We start from the raw sequence: 16,039 nt of genomic DNA on the forward strand, positions 1-16,039 counted from the left end.
GGCCTAGGCCTAAAGCCTCAGTCTGTGGCTTGGAGCCGACATATGCAAATTAGCCACCATCTTGGTTGTCAGTTAATTTGCATATACTCACTGATTAGCCAATGAAAAGGGTAGTGGTCGTACGCCAATTACCATGTTTCTCTTTTATTAGTGTAGATGTTGGTAGGCCAAAAAAATTTATCATCTTGTTTAGTTTACGCTTCTTTCATGACTACTGCAGTTGAGGTAGTTTTTAATTATACTGAAAGCGTCTTCCTTTGTATCTTTGTTTTATACAAATCTATTATGAGTTTTGTGAGTATTTTTATATTAGCGTTCAGTTAACTAGCTTGAGTGTTGCACTCAGGGGACAATTTTCAGTGATTCAACATTAATCTAAAGGGATATTTAAAGTGATTTTCAAGGCCACTGGCCCTGATGCCTGTTTTAATTCCATGTCTTAAACAGAGGAATCAGTTCATTAATATTTAAGCAGATACAAAAGGTCATCCATGAAATACGGCTTTCTTGGATGGAAGAAATAAAGTCCAGTGTGGCCTTGATAAACTGGGGAACAAGACCTCGAAACTGTGATGAGCCCTGGCCAGTGTGGCTTCGTTGGTTGGGAGTTTTCCTGTGGACAGAGCGGTTGTAGGCTCCATTCCTGGTCAGAGCACTTGCCTGGGTTTCAGGTTTGATCCCGGTGGAGGTGCATACAGTGCGTCCGGTGTGTCCAGGAGGCAACCGATGGATGGGTGGTTCTCCCTCCCTCTCTCTATAAAATAAATGAAAGCTTGTCCTGGACTAAAAAAACAAAACAAACAAACAAACAAAAAACCTGATGAAATAAATATAAGAGAGAGAAAATGCAACATGATCGATTTAGAGAACAAAAGCCAGTACCATAGTGAGATTCAAAGGGAAAAAGAAAAGAATCCAAGTTGTCAAGAGACCTGGAGCTTCATCATAGTGACCCCTAGAGGCCTCTGAGCCACCGATCACATCGCTGGGGAGAATGCGACTTAAGTGCTGTGATGAATGATGTTACTTCCGTCAAGAACCTTATTTTACATGGTGCATCAGTTAGTCTCTAGTTCAGCGGTTCTCAACCTGTGGGTCGCGACCCCTTTGGCGGTCAAACGACCCTTTCACAGGGGTCGCCTAAGACCATCCTGCATATCCGATATTTACATTACGATTCATAACAGTAGCAACATTACAGTTATGAAGTGGCAATGAAAATAATTTTATGGTTGGGTCACAACATGAGGAACTGTATTTAAAGGGCCAGAAGGTTGAGAACCACTGCTTTAGTTAGTGGATCTTGTTTAGTTTCAACAACTCATTCAGCATATATTAGTTGTGTAACTACTCTGTTGATTTTGTATAACGACTGTTAAAACTGTGGCGAATCCAGAGTTTTCACAAGAGAAGAAAAATATTAATAGGAAAGGTTGCAAATAAGGAATAATTATTGATGGTTGTTTAGCCCCAAGGAAAGAAGGCTAAATTAGGGCAACTAAGACATATGTATGTGTGTGTTTTTCCTGAGGGAGATACTTCCCAGGTGATCCTCACTTAGTAGATAAAACAGAAATGGGCTTAAGGTTTAAGGAAATTAGGGTGAGAGAAAAAAAGGCAACAACAGCAGTTCCTCTCTAAGGAGGCCAAAATGTGTTCTTGAAGAGGATTGTGAACCCACCTTTTCTAGACTTCCTAGGCACCTGCCAGAGGGCTGAGGCAATCAGATAGCCTCCTAGATCCCTCCTAGTGTTAGACCCCTAGAACCCTCGTAGTCCCATTATAATAACAGGTTGATCACAGATACTATCTACTGGGAGCTGGATTGTGTGGAAAGCTTAGAGGAGTGCAAGACATATAGTGAGACTTTTAGAGATTGCCTTGGGGAGAAAAAAGTACCTTCCATGGGACAGGTTTTTTGCATTCATTATGTCATTTCATCTTAGCCTCCTGTTGCAGAGGCTGGGTGTGCAGAGCCTAGAGGCCAGTCACCCAGAATTCCAATCCCTGCCTGCAGAACTCTGAAGCTTGACCTTGGCTCTCACATTTCACCCAATCTGGTGATTCAAGCACAGCTTTAAAGAGATTGGCTGTGACCAGAGGGGCAGATGAACTGGGAGAGGTAATGTTACTGCTGTCAATTTGCTCTTCTCAGTGTCTGAAGACAAGTCTTAGGGCTGGCCTGACCAGGAGGTGTCTTGAAAGACTGGCTTTGACTACATATGAGCCTGAGTTTTACAGCTTTACAATGTGCCAAATTTAGCTTCAAAGCTTAGAGAAAGTATCCTCTACTCTCCAAGCTCTTGTTTCCTCATCTGTAAGAGGAGGGCAATGGGCCCTTGGATCTTGTAGGGCCCCTATCTGATACCCTGTATCTGGGATGGGGAGCATGATTTTCCCGAGGACTTACAGAAGATGTAGTTTCCAATGATGGCCACCAGAAGGACTGCAGCTTCACAGGGCTGGCGTGTCACCGAAGGAAGGAAGTTCACAGCCCATCACTGCACGAGGAGACTAGAGGACTGGGAGTGGCCCACCTTACCTGGAGAGGAGACCCATTCCCCCCTCCCTCCTCCTCACCCCTGTTGCTGCCCTCCTCTCCTCTCCCTTTCTTTTCTCACCGTATCTCTGGCTCTCTCCTTTTCCTCATCCACCTCACTTCTTTTTTTCTCTTCTTCAATTGCCAATTTACTCCTTTATTCCCCTCCAAAATGACAGCTAAGGCTTCTGCTCCTTACTCAGTGTTTCAAGTCCCTGGAAGCCTGGTCTCCCTGCCTTGGACACCTGAGTGAGACAGGCATTCTTCCCTGTCCACCAGGCTTGTTCTCTGTCATGGCAACTGTGTTCCTTTCTCCTGAAGTGTTCTGAGCTCTTAGTCCAGGATGACCTGCTCTCTTCTTTTCTGGTGGTTCCAGCACATTTACTAGCCAGTTAAAATGATATATATCTCTATCTCTATCTCTATCTCTGTCTCTGTCTCTGTCTCTGTCTCTGTATATATCTGTATCTCTCCCTTCTTCCTTCCTTCCCTTCCTCTCTCTCCCCTCTCCCTCTTCTAAAATTTTCAAATTTACAGAAAACTTACAAGAATAATTCCTATATACCTTTCACTTAGGTTCCCCTGTTGTTAACATTGCTTTATTCTGTATATGTATATGTAGACATATAGACATAGAATTTTTCTAAACAATTTGACAGTAAGTTGCAGACATGATATTCCTTTACCCATAAATACTTAAGTGTATATATTTTTTCAATACTTACCTGAAGACATGTTCTTTGATTTTTAGAGTGAGAAATATTGATGTGAGAGAGAAGCATCGATCAGTGTCCTTCCATATGTGTCCCACTGGGAATAACCCTCAACCTAGGTTTGTGCCCTGACTGGATTTTCCCCAGGACTTACAGAAGATGTAGAGGCCCTTGGCCTCTCGCTAGCTCTCCTTGCATCTTTTTCATCTCCTAGTCAAGGCCTGGGTTATAGAATAAGAGCACAGTTTAGGAACAATGGTCATAATCTGTGGGTCTCATCTGTTCCTGTGATCAGAGGGTCCTTACACCTCATGCAGGGAACCTTTTCTAATGGGGTGTTCTTGGTGAAATCCCCAGATGAGGAAAAACAAACAAATTATAAAAACAATAGAGAAGATATCCATCAAACTGTTAATAAGGGCTATATCTCTGAGTGGTGTAATCATATAAACTTTCTACTTTATACATTTCTATATTCATGGAATTTGTGTGTCAGATTTATGACATTTTTATTATCATGAAGGAAATGAGGACCAGCCTGGCCTCTGTTTCCCCTGCAGTCTTCCCCTTCCCCTTACCCAGCTATATTTCCCAGTCTTTTCTGATATAACCAATAGTGCGACCTCCCACTGTCCTCCCGAGGGTCTTATGGTTCTTTATATCATCTGCTCAGCAAATACTGAACAAATCAATGAATAATAACACCAGTGAATGAATTTTCCATCTCTGTCCTTAGATTATGGTTTCCCAGACTTGACTGAGAAGGCAGGTCCTATAGAAGACAGCCAGGGCCAAGAGGCGTCGAGCCTCCCCCCTCCCTTGCCTAAGATGAACCTGGTAGAGCCACCTTGGCATATGGCTCCTGGAGAGGAGGAAGAGGAGGAGGATGAGGAGAAAGAGGAGGAGAAAGAGGATATAGAGAAAGAAGAAGAGGAGGAGGAGAAGGAAGAACTGCTGCCTGTGAACAGAGCCCAAGAAGAAGCCCAAACTCAGGTCCACGACTTTTCTACCACCAGCAGCAGCCAGACTCCCCTGGCCCCCAAACACAAGCATGAAGATTCTGGGGACCAGGCCTCCTCAGGTGTGGAGGTAGGGAGCAGCATGGAGCCAAGCCTGTCACCACCCTCAGTCACCCCAAGTACAGTGACCCTAGGGGGTCAGGACTTCACCAACCAGGAGGCAGGGGACACAACGCTGCCAGCTGCAGGGCATGAGGTAGATTTTGAGGCTCCGCAGGAGGCAACTGAGGAGGCTACCATGGGAATAACTGTGTTGGCTGGCAAGCAAGGGGAGGTGCTGTCCTTGGCCTCATTCCCTCAAGCAGAAGCCCCAAGTGGGGCTGAGACCCCAGATGAAGACCCCCTTTACCCTGGAGCCTCAGCCACTGTCCCCCTGCCCTCCCAAGACATGGAACTGACACCGTCCTCTGCTACCTTGGGACAAGAAGACCTCAGCCAGCAGCCCCAGGAAAGGCAGGCTGCCGAAGCTCAATCCAGAATCCCCTGGGATTCTACGCAGGTAACGTGGAGGCACATGCAGGCCTCTGGCTACTCTGGGGCTGCACTGCGGTGGGAGGTCTGCCAGGCTGAGCATGGAGGGCCTTGACACCAGGCAGAGTCTCAGCAGAACTGCTGGGGGTGCACACCTCATGGCTCAACCCTGGGTGTCCGCACCACACTTAAGTGCAAAGTGGAAGCTTTGGAAGAGTCTGCTGCCTTGGCCTGGTTTTTATTTGTTCAGGTGCTACTGCTGCTACTCTTGGCTTCCACACTGCTTATGACAGTGGCGAGAGTTTGTGCTTGACCTGCATTCTCTCCAGCCGTTTCCACACCCACCATCACATGCACAGTCACCCTCTGCTCCTCCCCTCATCATCCCTGCCCTGCGCACACACCCTCCAACACCAGAAGGAAAGGAAAGGTCCTGAGTTTTTAGCCTATGCATCTGGCCTACAGAGCATTAAAAACAAAGTTTGTTCCTAGCTGGGGCAAGCTCTCTGTAGTCTGGCCCCTTGGGCACAGATTCCTCTTCCTTTGTGTCACTCCTGGCCTCCTCCTCTTACTTGCTCCCTGAAGACATATGGGTTTGTGAACGTGGGTTGGATCCTGGGCATGTCACCTTGCAGAGGCTGTCAGCTCCCACCTAGCTATCACAGACCTATACCTGGCCTTCGCCTCCCAGCTTCTCAGAGTTTCTACCCAGGCTCTCTCTGGATGCCTTTCCTTATACCTTTGTAACTGTTACTCTTCTTTCTGTTTCATTGTACAGGTGGTCTGCAAAGACTGGAGCAATCTGGCTGGGAAAAATTACATCATTCTGAACATGACAGAGAACATAGACTGTGTGAGTGCTGAGCTAGGCTGAGGACCGCAGGCTGAGATTGGAGGCAGGCGGGCAGAGTGGAGGCAGTGGGCAGGCACTGGGGAATGGGCAGTGGATGGGGTAGAAGGCTTAGCTCTTAAGTCAGAGCGGGGCTAGCTTCACCCAGGGGATGAACCAACATCCAAGAAAACAGTGCTTTCATGTTTTCAAATTTCTAAAGGCTCTTTTGTTCTTGCCCCCTCCGATTTTAATTTAAAGGAATAGTTTTGCTCATGCATGCAATATCTTATCTCTCTGAGGATATGGAAATCATTTTTTAAAATATTTTCTTCCTGTATAGGTTGCTTTCCTGATTTCTTTGTTTTTTTTAAATATACTTTATTGATTTTTTACAGAGAGGAAGGGAGATGGATAGAGAGTTAGAAACATCGATCAGCTGCCTCCTGCACAACCCCCAATGGGGATGTGCCCGCAATCAAGGTACATGCCCTTGGCCGGAATCGAACCTGGGACCCCTCAGTCCGCAGGCCGACGCTCTATCCACTGAGCCAAACCAGTCAGGGCTGATTTCTTTGTTTCAGTCTCAGTTTTCCACATGTGTACTCTCTTCAAATGTCTGGCGGTGTTTGCCACCAGGAAGCTGGCTGGAAGCTTTGGGCGTGGTGGTGGAGTTTCTTAACTATGGCTTCTCAGGAGGGTGGTCTGACCGGGTCATTTCTTTTGAAAATTTCTAATCCCAACATCATTAGATCCTTCCTCCTAGGTGATTAGATCCTTTGAAAAGGGGAATTCTTTTCTACTGGGAGTATAAGGGGCTGGTTGCCAGTGTTCTGGGAACCAGGGTGGGGAGAAGGCTGGGCGTCTCAGTATTAGAAACATATGTGCATGCATGTATTTTACTCCCTTGTTTACAATGTGAGCCCCCTTTCATAGTTGTGCCTGGTGTCTCCTGAGCCCTCTCTCCTTGGCTTGTAGATGACTGTCTTCTCCCAGTGTCCTCACATGGTGCTCCCCCTGTTCATATCTGTGTCCTCATCTTCTCCTCTTGTAAGAACACCAGTCGTTGGCTTAGGGCCTTCCCTAATGACCTCATTTTAACTTAGTTACCTCTTTAAAGGACCTGTCTCCAAATGCAGCCACATTAGGACATACTGGAAGTTAGGACTTCAACATATGAATTTGAGGGTGACACCGCTAGTCCTTAGCAATACTCTTGCATTTTTTCCCCTTTAACAATATAGTCTGGAAACCACTTTATGACCATTATAGAGATCATTCTTTTTAAAAAATATTTATTATTTTTTTAAATTATATTTTTATTGATTTCAGAGAGGAAGGGAGAAGGGAGAGAGAGATAGAAATATCAGTGATGAGAATCAATGATGAGAATCATTGATCAGTTGCCTTCTGCACGCCCCCTCCTGGGGATTGAGCCCACAACCTGGGCATGTGCCCTTCACTGGAATCGAACTCGGGACCTTTCTGCCCACAGGCCGAGGCTCTATCCACTGAGCCAAACCAGCTAGGGCAAAGTCTTTATTATTGAGAGTATTACAGATGTTTCCCCCCTTTTTTCCCCTTGCCCCCCACTTCCTGGTTCCTGCCCCACTATCTGTGTCCATGGGCAATGCATATATGCATATAAGTTCTTTGATTAAACTCTTCCAGCTTCTCCTTCTCCTTTCCCTCTGAGATTCACCAGTCTGTTCCATGATTTCAAGCCTCTGGTCCTATTTTATTGTGTTCATTAGATTCCACATATAAGTGAGATCATGTGATATTTGTATTTCTCTGTCTGGTTTATTTCACTTAGCAAAATCATCTCTAGGTTCCTCCATGCTGTCTCAAAGAGTAGTAGATCCTTCTTTTTTACAGCTGCATAGTATTTCATTGTGTAAATGTACCACATCTTTCTTTATCCATTCATCTAATGATAGGCACTTGGGCTGTTTCCAGATCTTAGCTATTGTAAATAGCATTGCTATGAACATAGGGGTGCATATGTTCTTCCTGATTGGTGTTTTGGGATTCTTAGGAATATATCCTAAGTGGGATCACTGGGTCAAATGGCAGTTCCATTTTTAATTTTTTGAGGAGACTCCACACTTGTTTTCCATAGTGGCTGCTCCAGTCTGCATTTCCACCAGCAGTGGACTAGGGTTGCTTTTTCTCCACATCCTCGCCAGCACTTATTGTTTATAGAGATCATTCTTAATCATTTTTTACAACTGAATAATAACTCCATTATGTTTGTATACCATGGTTTATTCATCAAATTTCCTTTGTATGGGCAATATTCTGCAATTACTTCCAATGTTGCAGTGAATAATGTGTGTGTGTGTGTGTGTGTGTGTGTGTGTGTGTGTGTGTGTGTATTTTTTGCATGGTTGGAATGTGTATTCAGAATAAATTCTTAGAAATGAGATTCCATATGCAGTTTGTTAGATATTGCCAAATTCCCATTTCTCTCTCATTCTTCTTAGAGGTTTAGGGCCTTATTTTCCTATCTACCTTGTTTTTTATTATTTTTTTAATAATTTTTTTTTATTTCAGAGAAGAAGGGAGAGGGAGCGAGAGATAGAAACATCAATGATGAAAGAGAATCATTGATTGGCTGGCTGCCTCCTGCACGCCCCCTACTGGAGATCGAGCCTGCAACCCAGGCATGTGCCCTTCACTGGAATCAAACCCGGGACCCTTCAGTCTGCAAGCTGACACTCTATCCACTGAGCCAAGTGTCTTTTATTACACTTTTATGTTTTCTATGTCTTTAAAATCTCTCTGATGCATTCTGGGTGATTTTCTAGCTCTAGCTTTCAAATTAGTAGCTCTCCTCAGTTGTATCTAACCTTCTGTTTGATCTACCCATTGAGTCATTAATATAGATAACTATTTTATATTTTTAGAATTTCTATTTGATTCCAAATCTCTTTCTTTTTTAAATTTTGTTCTCTTCTTTCATTATGGTTTCTATTCCTTTACTTCTTTAATTATTTTAAACATACTTATTTTATTATCTCTTTTATATTTAGTGACACCACATCTTGACCTGTCAGTTCTCCTGTTTGTTGCATTTATACCTTATTCCCTCATATGGATCATAATTTATTGTGATCTCATCTTAAACCCCAGGCTGTGAAAGAACTTCTACAGGGTGATTTCAGGGAACTTTCAGGAGTTCTAATAGTCTTAGAATAATTTTAAATTTATTTCTTGGCTTAGATTTCTATACCACAAAAGACTACAAGTTGAGACTCCACTCCCAGGTGAAGTGCAAGCCTGGGTTTTTAAGTGATTTTACGTAACATTATTTCTCCTACCCATGGACACAGGCATACCCCTTATAGCTCCTCCAGGTGAGTGGAAAATTTTTTGAGTCCCCATTTTACTGAAAGGGCTGGTCTTTGAGGCTCTGTCCTGGTACTCTGCTCTAGTTCCCCACCCTGCCGGGGCCAGGAGCACATTTCCTGTCTCCATGTGAGCATTGAAAGTCAGGTCTCCTGCCCTAACCGGTTTGGCTCAGTGGATAGAGCGTCGGCCTGCGGACTCAAGGGTCCCAGGTTCGATTCCAGTCAAGGGCATGTACCTTAGTTGCGGGCACATCCCCAGTGGGGAGTGTGCAGGAGGAAGCTGATCGATGTTTCTCTCTCATCGATGTTTCTAACTCTCTATCCCTCTCCCTTCCTCTCTGTAAAAAATCAATAAAATATATTTAAAAAAAAAAAAAAGAAAGAAAGTCAGGTCTCCAACTGCTGGATCCAATATCTGGGTCCTAGAATTACTGTGGCTTTAGTGTCAGCTTACTCTTCTGGCTTCAAGTTCCGTTTGCTTTTGCCTCCTTTGAGCTTGAAGTTGGGCATGCTTTTAGAACATCTTCATTGTTTTGTTGTATTTTGTCCAGTATTTCTATGTTTGTAGCAAGGTGGGAGAGCAGAGCTTTCATCAGTTCTGTCTGTCATCTTGCCAAAAGTCAAAATGTTCTGATGAATAATGAGATGTCCCTTCCTGTTTGTCATAAGAACCATACCAGTGAAGCTGGAGCCCCTACAGTGGGAGAAACTGTGTGATTTGTGAGGGTCATCTGCCCAGGAGTTAGCAGAGAAGACAGTTTATACCTCTGAGTGTACTGCACTTAAGAAAAGTTCTAATGACTTACAACATACATCTAGAAAAGCACACAAATCTTAAGTATACAGATTGATGGATTGCCTGGCTGGAGCCCACAGACTCACAATATCACTCCTGGGAGAGTCTGATGACTGTATATAGAATCATACCATTGATTTTGTAAGTAGGAACTAAGTGTCGGTAGCCTGGGAGAAAAACCCTGGCTTTGGAATCTAAATCATCTGGGTTCAAATCCTGGTTCTGCCATTTGTCAGTTCCATGACCTTTAGCAAAATACTGCACCTCTCTGAGCTTCAGTTTCCCCATCTGAAAATGTGGGCTTTGGTCCTAACAGCCTGGGCTTACGATGATGATCAAGCCAGGCAGACAGCTGGACCCGAGGAAATGTGGGGCATGCACACGTGGTGAAGCACAGGGCTACTGCATGGGGGGAGGCACTACCTGTGACAGGAGGGTGGGGTTTTTTTGCAAGCAGTGGGGCTGCTTGGACACAGTGCATTCTGTGTACCTGCTCAGGCAGGTGTGAGCTTGCACCCCTTCCCTACACACACACACACACACACACACACACACACACACACACACGCATGCACACACACGCACACACACACACACACACACACACACACACACACGAAGACGGTAAGAACCATTTCAGGAGCTGGGACTTTCTAGCTGCATATGGCTATCTCCAGGTACCAATCTTCTTCCAAATTCGAAACTGAGTTGGATTTCTGTTAGGCCAGTGAGTGCCAAAGCTTGAGCCCGAACCTGGCACTTGCCATCCTAGTGGCCTTCAGGTTGACATGACGTCCAGGGAAGGCTCATTAGTTTGGGCTCTAACAGAAAGGAGACTAGGAGTGTCAGCGGTCCCAGAGGGGTGGCCTGGGGAGATGCCTGTGCCTTACGGCAGCCCTGGCTTGCAGCTTCACAGAAGGGCACTCAAGAGAGAGCTGAGCAGCTGACAGGGGTGTCTCTGGCAGGGAATTTTGGACTCCAGAAGTAGGGGATAGTTGACTTCCCAGGTACAGGAGGGAGAAGGCTGCTGGAGAGGAGCTAGGGCTTAGGGATGCGGGGAGTGGGTAGCAGTCACAGGGCCAAAGGAGGGTCTCATCCCACATGGGGCTAGGCAGGGACAATGGCAGGCTGGGAGCCAGAGGCAGGGTCCTGGTCTCCAGCCCCAGCCTGAGCTCCTGCCACTCACTGAATTCCTGCTCAGTGCCAGGAATATATATATACGCCCCCCCCAAGACAATCTGAACAGTACAAGAGAGTGTCAGATGAGAAAGAAGTCTCCTTACATCCCTCCTCTTGCTCCCAGCCCTGCTTTTTTTTTGGGTGGGGGATTACCATTTTAACCATCTCTGCTTAGTTCTTCTGGCTACCACTACCAGCATTAGAGTACTCAGACATCTTTCTTGATTCCCCAACTTTATGCTGTATCTCTACAATGACAGAAGAGAGATGAGCACAGTTAGACTGCTTCCCACCTCACCTCCTGATCTTTGGTGGCTGTATGGTTGAAAATATCTTTTGTTGTTTTTTTTATCCCTGCACCCCAAAATATTCATTCCTTACACTATACACTTGAACACAGACGCACCATGAGCAGTCTTCCATACTCCTTCGCATGCTACACACTCACTTCCTGAACTTGTCATCATATGTGGGCCTATCTGTACCCCCAGCTCAACTGCGAGTATCCCTGGATGGGCCCCACACCCTCCTCATGGTGCAAAGCCAAGGTGGGAAGGAGCACCTGGGTGCCTGTAGGCAACAAACCCACAGTCCTCTAGATGGCAAAGCTCACAGCCTTTGCAGTGGTCCAGACCAGCCCCCTCTGAAAGAGCCAGATGGCCTTTCCCAGGGTTTGGCTGATGGGTGGAGATTGGGGGGGGGGGCTGGGCCTCCAGGCAGGGGTATTTAGAGCTGTCTCCCTCACTGAGCACAGGCTCTCTTTCTGCCCCTGTAGGAGGTGTTTCGGCAGCACTGGGGACTGCAGTTCCTGGCTCTGGTGGAGGAGGTGCTACCCCGGCACGGTAGCGGCCACCACGGGGACTGGCACATCTCCCTGAGCAAGCCCAGTGAGAAGGAGCAGCACCTTCTAATGACCTTGGTGGGCGAGCAGGGTGAGCGGGGGGGAGGGGCACCCACAAGAGGGGGGTGGCGTTGGTATGTTTGGGGAGAGCGTCCAAGAAGGCAGTGGGAGGCAGGCCAAACCAGCAGAGGTTTCCCAAGGCCACGGGAGCTCTCCTGAAGAGCTGTGAGAAAGTGCAGCCAGGGCTTTTGGATGTGGGGTGGGCTTTTAGGATAGCAGGGTGAGGTGCTGCTTGAGCCTCCTAGTTTAGGATCCAGGAGTACCAACAACAAGCTTGAAGGCAGGAGGAGGAGGAAGGTGGGAACACTGGGAATAGGAGGGGGAAGAGTGTGGTTTCAGTGCAGGTGCCAGACAGTGGCACTGTATACTGTGGCGGGCTGAGAAGGAATGTGTTCAGAATGCAGACTTAAGGAGCTGTGGAAGTGACCGCCTAATATCACACCTGTCACTTAGTAGCCACGCACTGAATCTTCTTAATGAGTCAATCAGTGGGCAGCAAGCAGAGGAGAGAGTGGTTGTGTATATACCAGGGAGCCAGGGAGTGAGGCTCTAGAAACTCAGGCCAGAGGCTGTCCAAGGGGACCAGGAGTCCAAAGGGGGAGCGCCTCAGTGGCCAAGGCTGGACTGATGATGCTGTCTCCCCCCAGGGGTGATGCCCACTCAAGATGTCCTTTCTATGCTGGGTGATATCCGCAGGAGTCTGGTGGAGGTAAGAGGGCAGGGACGAGTTCCCGTCCTGTTCCTTAAAGCTCTGGCAGCCGGGCTACCATCCCTGAGGGCAGGAGGGTGGCCTGCACCATGTGGTGCAAGGAGCAAAACACAAACTCTTACTCTGTAGTTCTTTCTTTCAGGTCTCCGAAGACACAGTCCCCATGGGAGAGACAGAGTATATGAGCACTTAGCTATCAACTGCACTGTGCATGGGACAGCCAGGGACTGCCAGCTGGGAGTTTTCTGAGTAGATAGTGGGAGAAACACTACGAGTATGTCTGGCCAAGGAACTGTTCAGAAGCCTGGTGGGTGGGAGCACGTACTGTGGCTCTAGAACAGGAGTGGGCAAACTTTTTGACTCGAGGGCCACAATGGGTTCTTAAACTGGACCGGAGGGCCGGAACAAAAGCATGGATGGAGTGTTTGTGTGAACTAATATAAATTCAAAGTAAACATCATTACATAAAAGGGTACGGTCTTTTTTTTTTTAGTTTTATTCATTTCAAACGGGCCGGATCCGGCCCGCGGGCCATAGTTTGCCCACGGCTGCTCTAGAACCACAGGAGAAAGCACAAGAGGCCTGGGCATTTCTTCAGAGACCATGAGAGTCTGCAGTGCTTGGCCAGCTGGGGGCCAGCTCGGGGTGAGGGGCGGGGCTCAGGACACAGCAGACAGGCCTGTCTTCTTGAGATTCACCCCTGACCCAGCCTCTGGCCCGTCCTGGAGACTGTGGCTGAGGAGACAGGCTGGCCACCTGTGCATGGTGGAGCAGAGCCATGGCTGATAGGAGGGGCAGGTCCCCATTGTTCCTCCTGTTCCTCATTCCCTTCCCTTCCCAAGGACAGTCACCATCTCTAACAAAACCCCTTCCACTCACTGTGAAATCCAGTCATCTGTCATCAGTCCTCCTTTTTTTTTTTTTTTTAAATATTTTTATTGATTTCAGAGAAGAAGGGAGAGGGAGAGAGAGATAGAAACATCAATGATGAGAGAGAATCACTGATAGGCTGCCTCCTGCACACCCGCTACTGGGGATTGAGCCCGCAACCCAACCTGGGCATGTACCCTTCACTGGAATTGAACCTGGGATCCTTCAGTCCACAGGCTGACACTCTGTCCACTGAGCCAAACCAGCTAGGGCCAGTCTTCCTTCTTACTGAGGGCTGTATAATATTTGACAGCAAAGATGAACTGTGCATGACTGTGGTTCTGCCTCTTCAGTACACTCAGGGCGAAGAGGTGGGTTCTGTGGGGTTTCTGGCTTTTTTTTTGTTTTTATCAGCAAAGCGTATTGAATCCTCACTGAGTGCCGGACGGTGCTCGGTTTCCTCACCACCGCCCCAGGGCTTGTGAGCACAAATAAGGCCCCCTACTGAGTACCCTCGGTGCTCGGTGCTCCATTGAAGGTTAGAGCGGAAGCCCAGGGAAGGCGGTGACTCACCTGAGATTGCACAGCTAGTAGTAGTAGAAGAGCCAGGCTTTGGACTAGGCCCGAATGACTCAAGACGCTGGTCTTCCACCACAATGCAGTGTCTATACTAACGGCTGTTCTGGTTGTGAAAGTCTTGGTTTGTGAACCCCGAGAACAGGCTGCCCTTGATCTTTTTTATAGACTCTCCTGACTCTTCTCCCAGTCCCTGGGTGTTCTGGCTTTACTGGACACTTCATGCTGACTGACATGGCCAAAGGCATGCCGGGCACTTGGAAGTATATTAGTGGGCAAATTTAGCAAGTTCTAGCAAGAAATATGGACCCTTAATAACTTCAGTCAATAGAGGAAGGTAGTGGAAATATATAGGCGATTCACAGAAACCAAAGGGGAGCTGGATAACTGGCATTTGAAAGGGGAGTGCAAGGCAAAAAGGGGGCTCCCAGCTCTGCATCGGGAGCCAGGAAAGAGCACCTGTCTTTTGAGGTGCTCACCTTTGCTCCCTTTCTGCCTAGATGCTGATTTGTGGAGAGAACATCTGCTGGGCCAGGTCAGGGCACAGCAGCCTCTGGACCAGAGAAAGCAGGCCCACCTAAGACAACCTGCAGTGTGGGAGTGGGGTTGGGCAGCTAAATACCATTGGTGACCACTCCAGTGGGAAAGGGGAGCTGGGAGGCTGGGGTGGCCCCTGTGGGCTGTCCCCAGTATCCCCTGCACTGTCTCTGGCCCATAATGACCAGGATAATACCAGAATACCCAGGGGCCTAATTCAGTGGTGTCGTGTGGTGGAGGATGTGTGGCAAGGGGATCACAGCTGCCCTTGTCGGTTTTCTTCCTTTTTAAACTGGTGGGACAGGTGTGGAGACTCAGTCTAGTTTGGACCATGACTGGCAGCATGAGCGTGGGCAGCCTCAGTCAGGGGCGGGGGGTGGGGGATAGGGTCACAGCCTGATGGATTTTGAGCCAGACTTCTTTCCCACAGGGTCAGGGTCAGGCAGTACCATGCTGGGGATGTTGGGGGGGGGGGCATGCAATAGAAATGTAGGGTAGAGAGGCTTGGAGCTGCCCCCAGGTGAACAGGGTGGACATAGGGCAGAGAGTCCCTCATGAACACTGATCCAGGCCCCTCAGGGAGCTTCAGGAGCCAGGAGTGTGCCAGCTCCTTCTCAAAGCCTGTCCCTGTTCCTAAGCCCCAGCCCTACGGGGGTGGGAGCCATGGCACCCAGGGCCTCAACTGAGGAGCCTGGCCCCTCCCACCCCCAGATTGGCATCCAGAACTACTCCACAACCAGCAGCTGCCAGGCCCGGGCCAGCCAGGTGCGCAGTGACTACGGGACGCTCTTTGTGGTGCTGGTGGTCATCGGTGCCATCTGCGTGATCATCATTGTGCTGGGCCTGCTCTACAATTGCTGGCAGCGCCGGCTGCCCAAGCTCAAACATGTGGTGAGTGTGGGGGCAGGTGGGGCAGAGGTCGTGGGCTGGGGGCAGTGCTGGTGGAGATGGGAGTGCCCCGCAGGCTGTCATCTGCAGACTCTGTCATCTCAGGTGGGCTGGTAGTCATGGCCTGGGTTGGGGTACTGCAGGTGAGGCCACTTGTCCAGAGCCTGCATCTCAGTGGACCTTTAGTGCAGGGCACCAGCCCCACCCGCAGGAGCCCTCCATGGCACCAGCCCCTCCTGGGCAGAGTGGCCCTGCAGGCCTGAGCTCATTTGGATGTCTCCCTAGAAGCCCTGGGTCAGCAGAGCACAGGGGTTCAGGAAAGACTCCTCACAAAGGAGAGGGCAGGGCAAGACGCCCTTTCCCAGGAGTCCCTTGGAGTCTATCAGGAGGCTGTTGGGAGGGATCAGCTGGTGTTAGTCAAAGGATCAGTAGAATTATTTTAAGAAAGGATTTGGGCTGTGGGAACAGAGCAGAAGAGAGCAGGAGGGCAGTGGCATCTGTGGGAGGTCCCTGGGGTTCCCTGTGTAGGGTCTTACAGACTAGGGAAGGAGCAATGAAGTGACTTGTTCAAGGTCACAGGTCAGGTCAACGGGGCACGTTGTGCAGCTGGTGGGTTGGGCTGGGGCCCGGGCCCAGGCCGAGGCCCTCGCCCAGCAGCC

General features: G+C 48.3%; 1 protein-coding gene across 1 annotated transcript in view; it reads left to right on the forward strand.

The window, feature by feature from the left end:
- Window positions 1–16,033, forward strand: part of PODXL2 (podocalyxin-like 2) — a 28,559-nt gene extending 12,526 nt beyond the window's left edge. Inside the window, exons 5-9 of the mRNA XM_014540250.1 lie at window positions 3,989–4,770; window positions 5,521–5,595; window positions 11,675–11,831; window positions 12,448–12,509; window positions 15,204–16,033. Coding sequence (XP_014395736.1) covers window positions 3,989–4,770; window positions 5,521–5,595; window positions 11,675–11,831; window positions 12,448–12,509; window positions 15,204–15,497 — 1,370 coding nt within the window. The 3' untranslated portion in view covers window positions 15,498–16,033. The remainder of the gene's footprint in view (window positions 1–3,988; window positions 4,771–5,520; window positions 5,596–11,674; window positions 11,832–12,447; window positions 12,510–15,203) is intronic.
- Window positions 16,034–16,039: the final 6 nt, after the last annotated feature.

Source organism: Myotis brandtii, unplaced genomic scaffold (genome assembly GCF_000412655.1).
Source record: "Myotis brandtii unplaced genomic scaffold, ASM41265v1 scaffold240, whole genome shotgun sequence".
In the NCBI taxonomy this organism is placed as follows: Eukaryota; Metazoa; Chordata; class Mammalia; order Chiroptera; family Vespertilionidae; genus Myotis; species Myotis brandtii.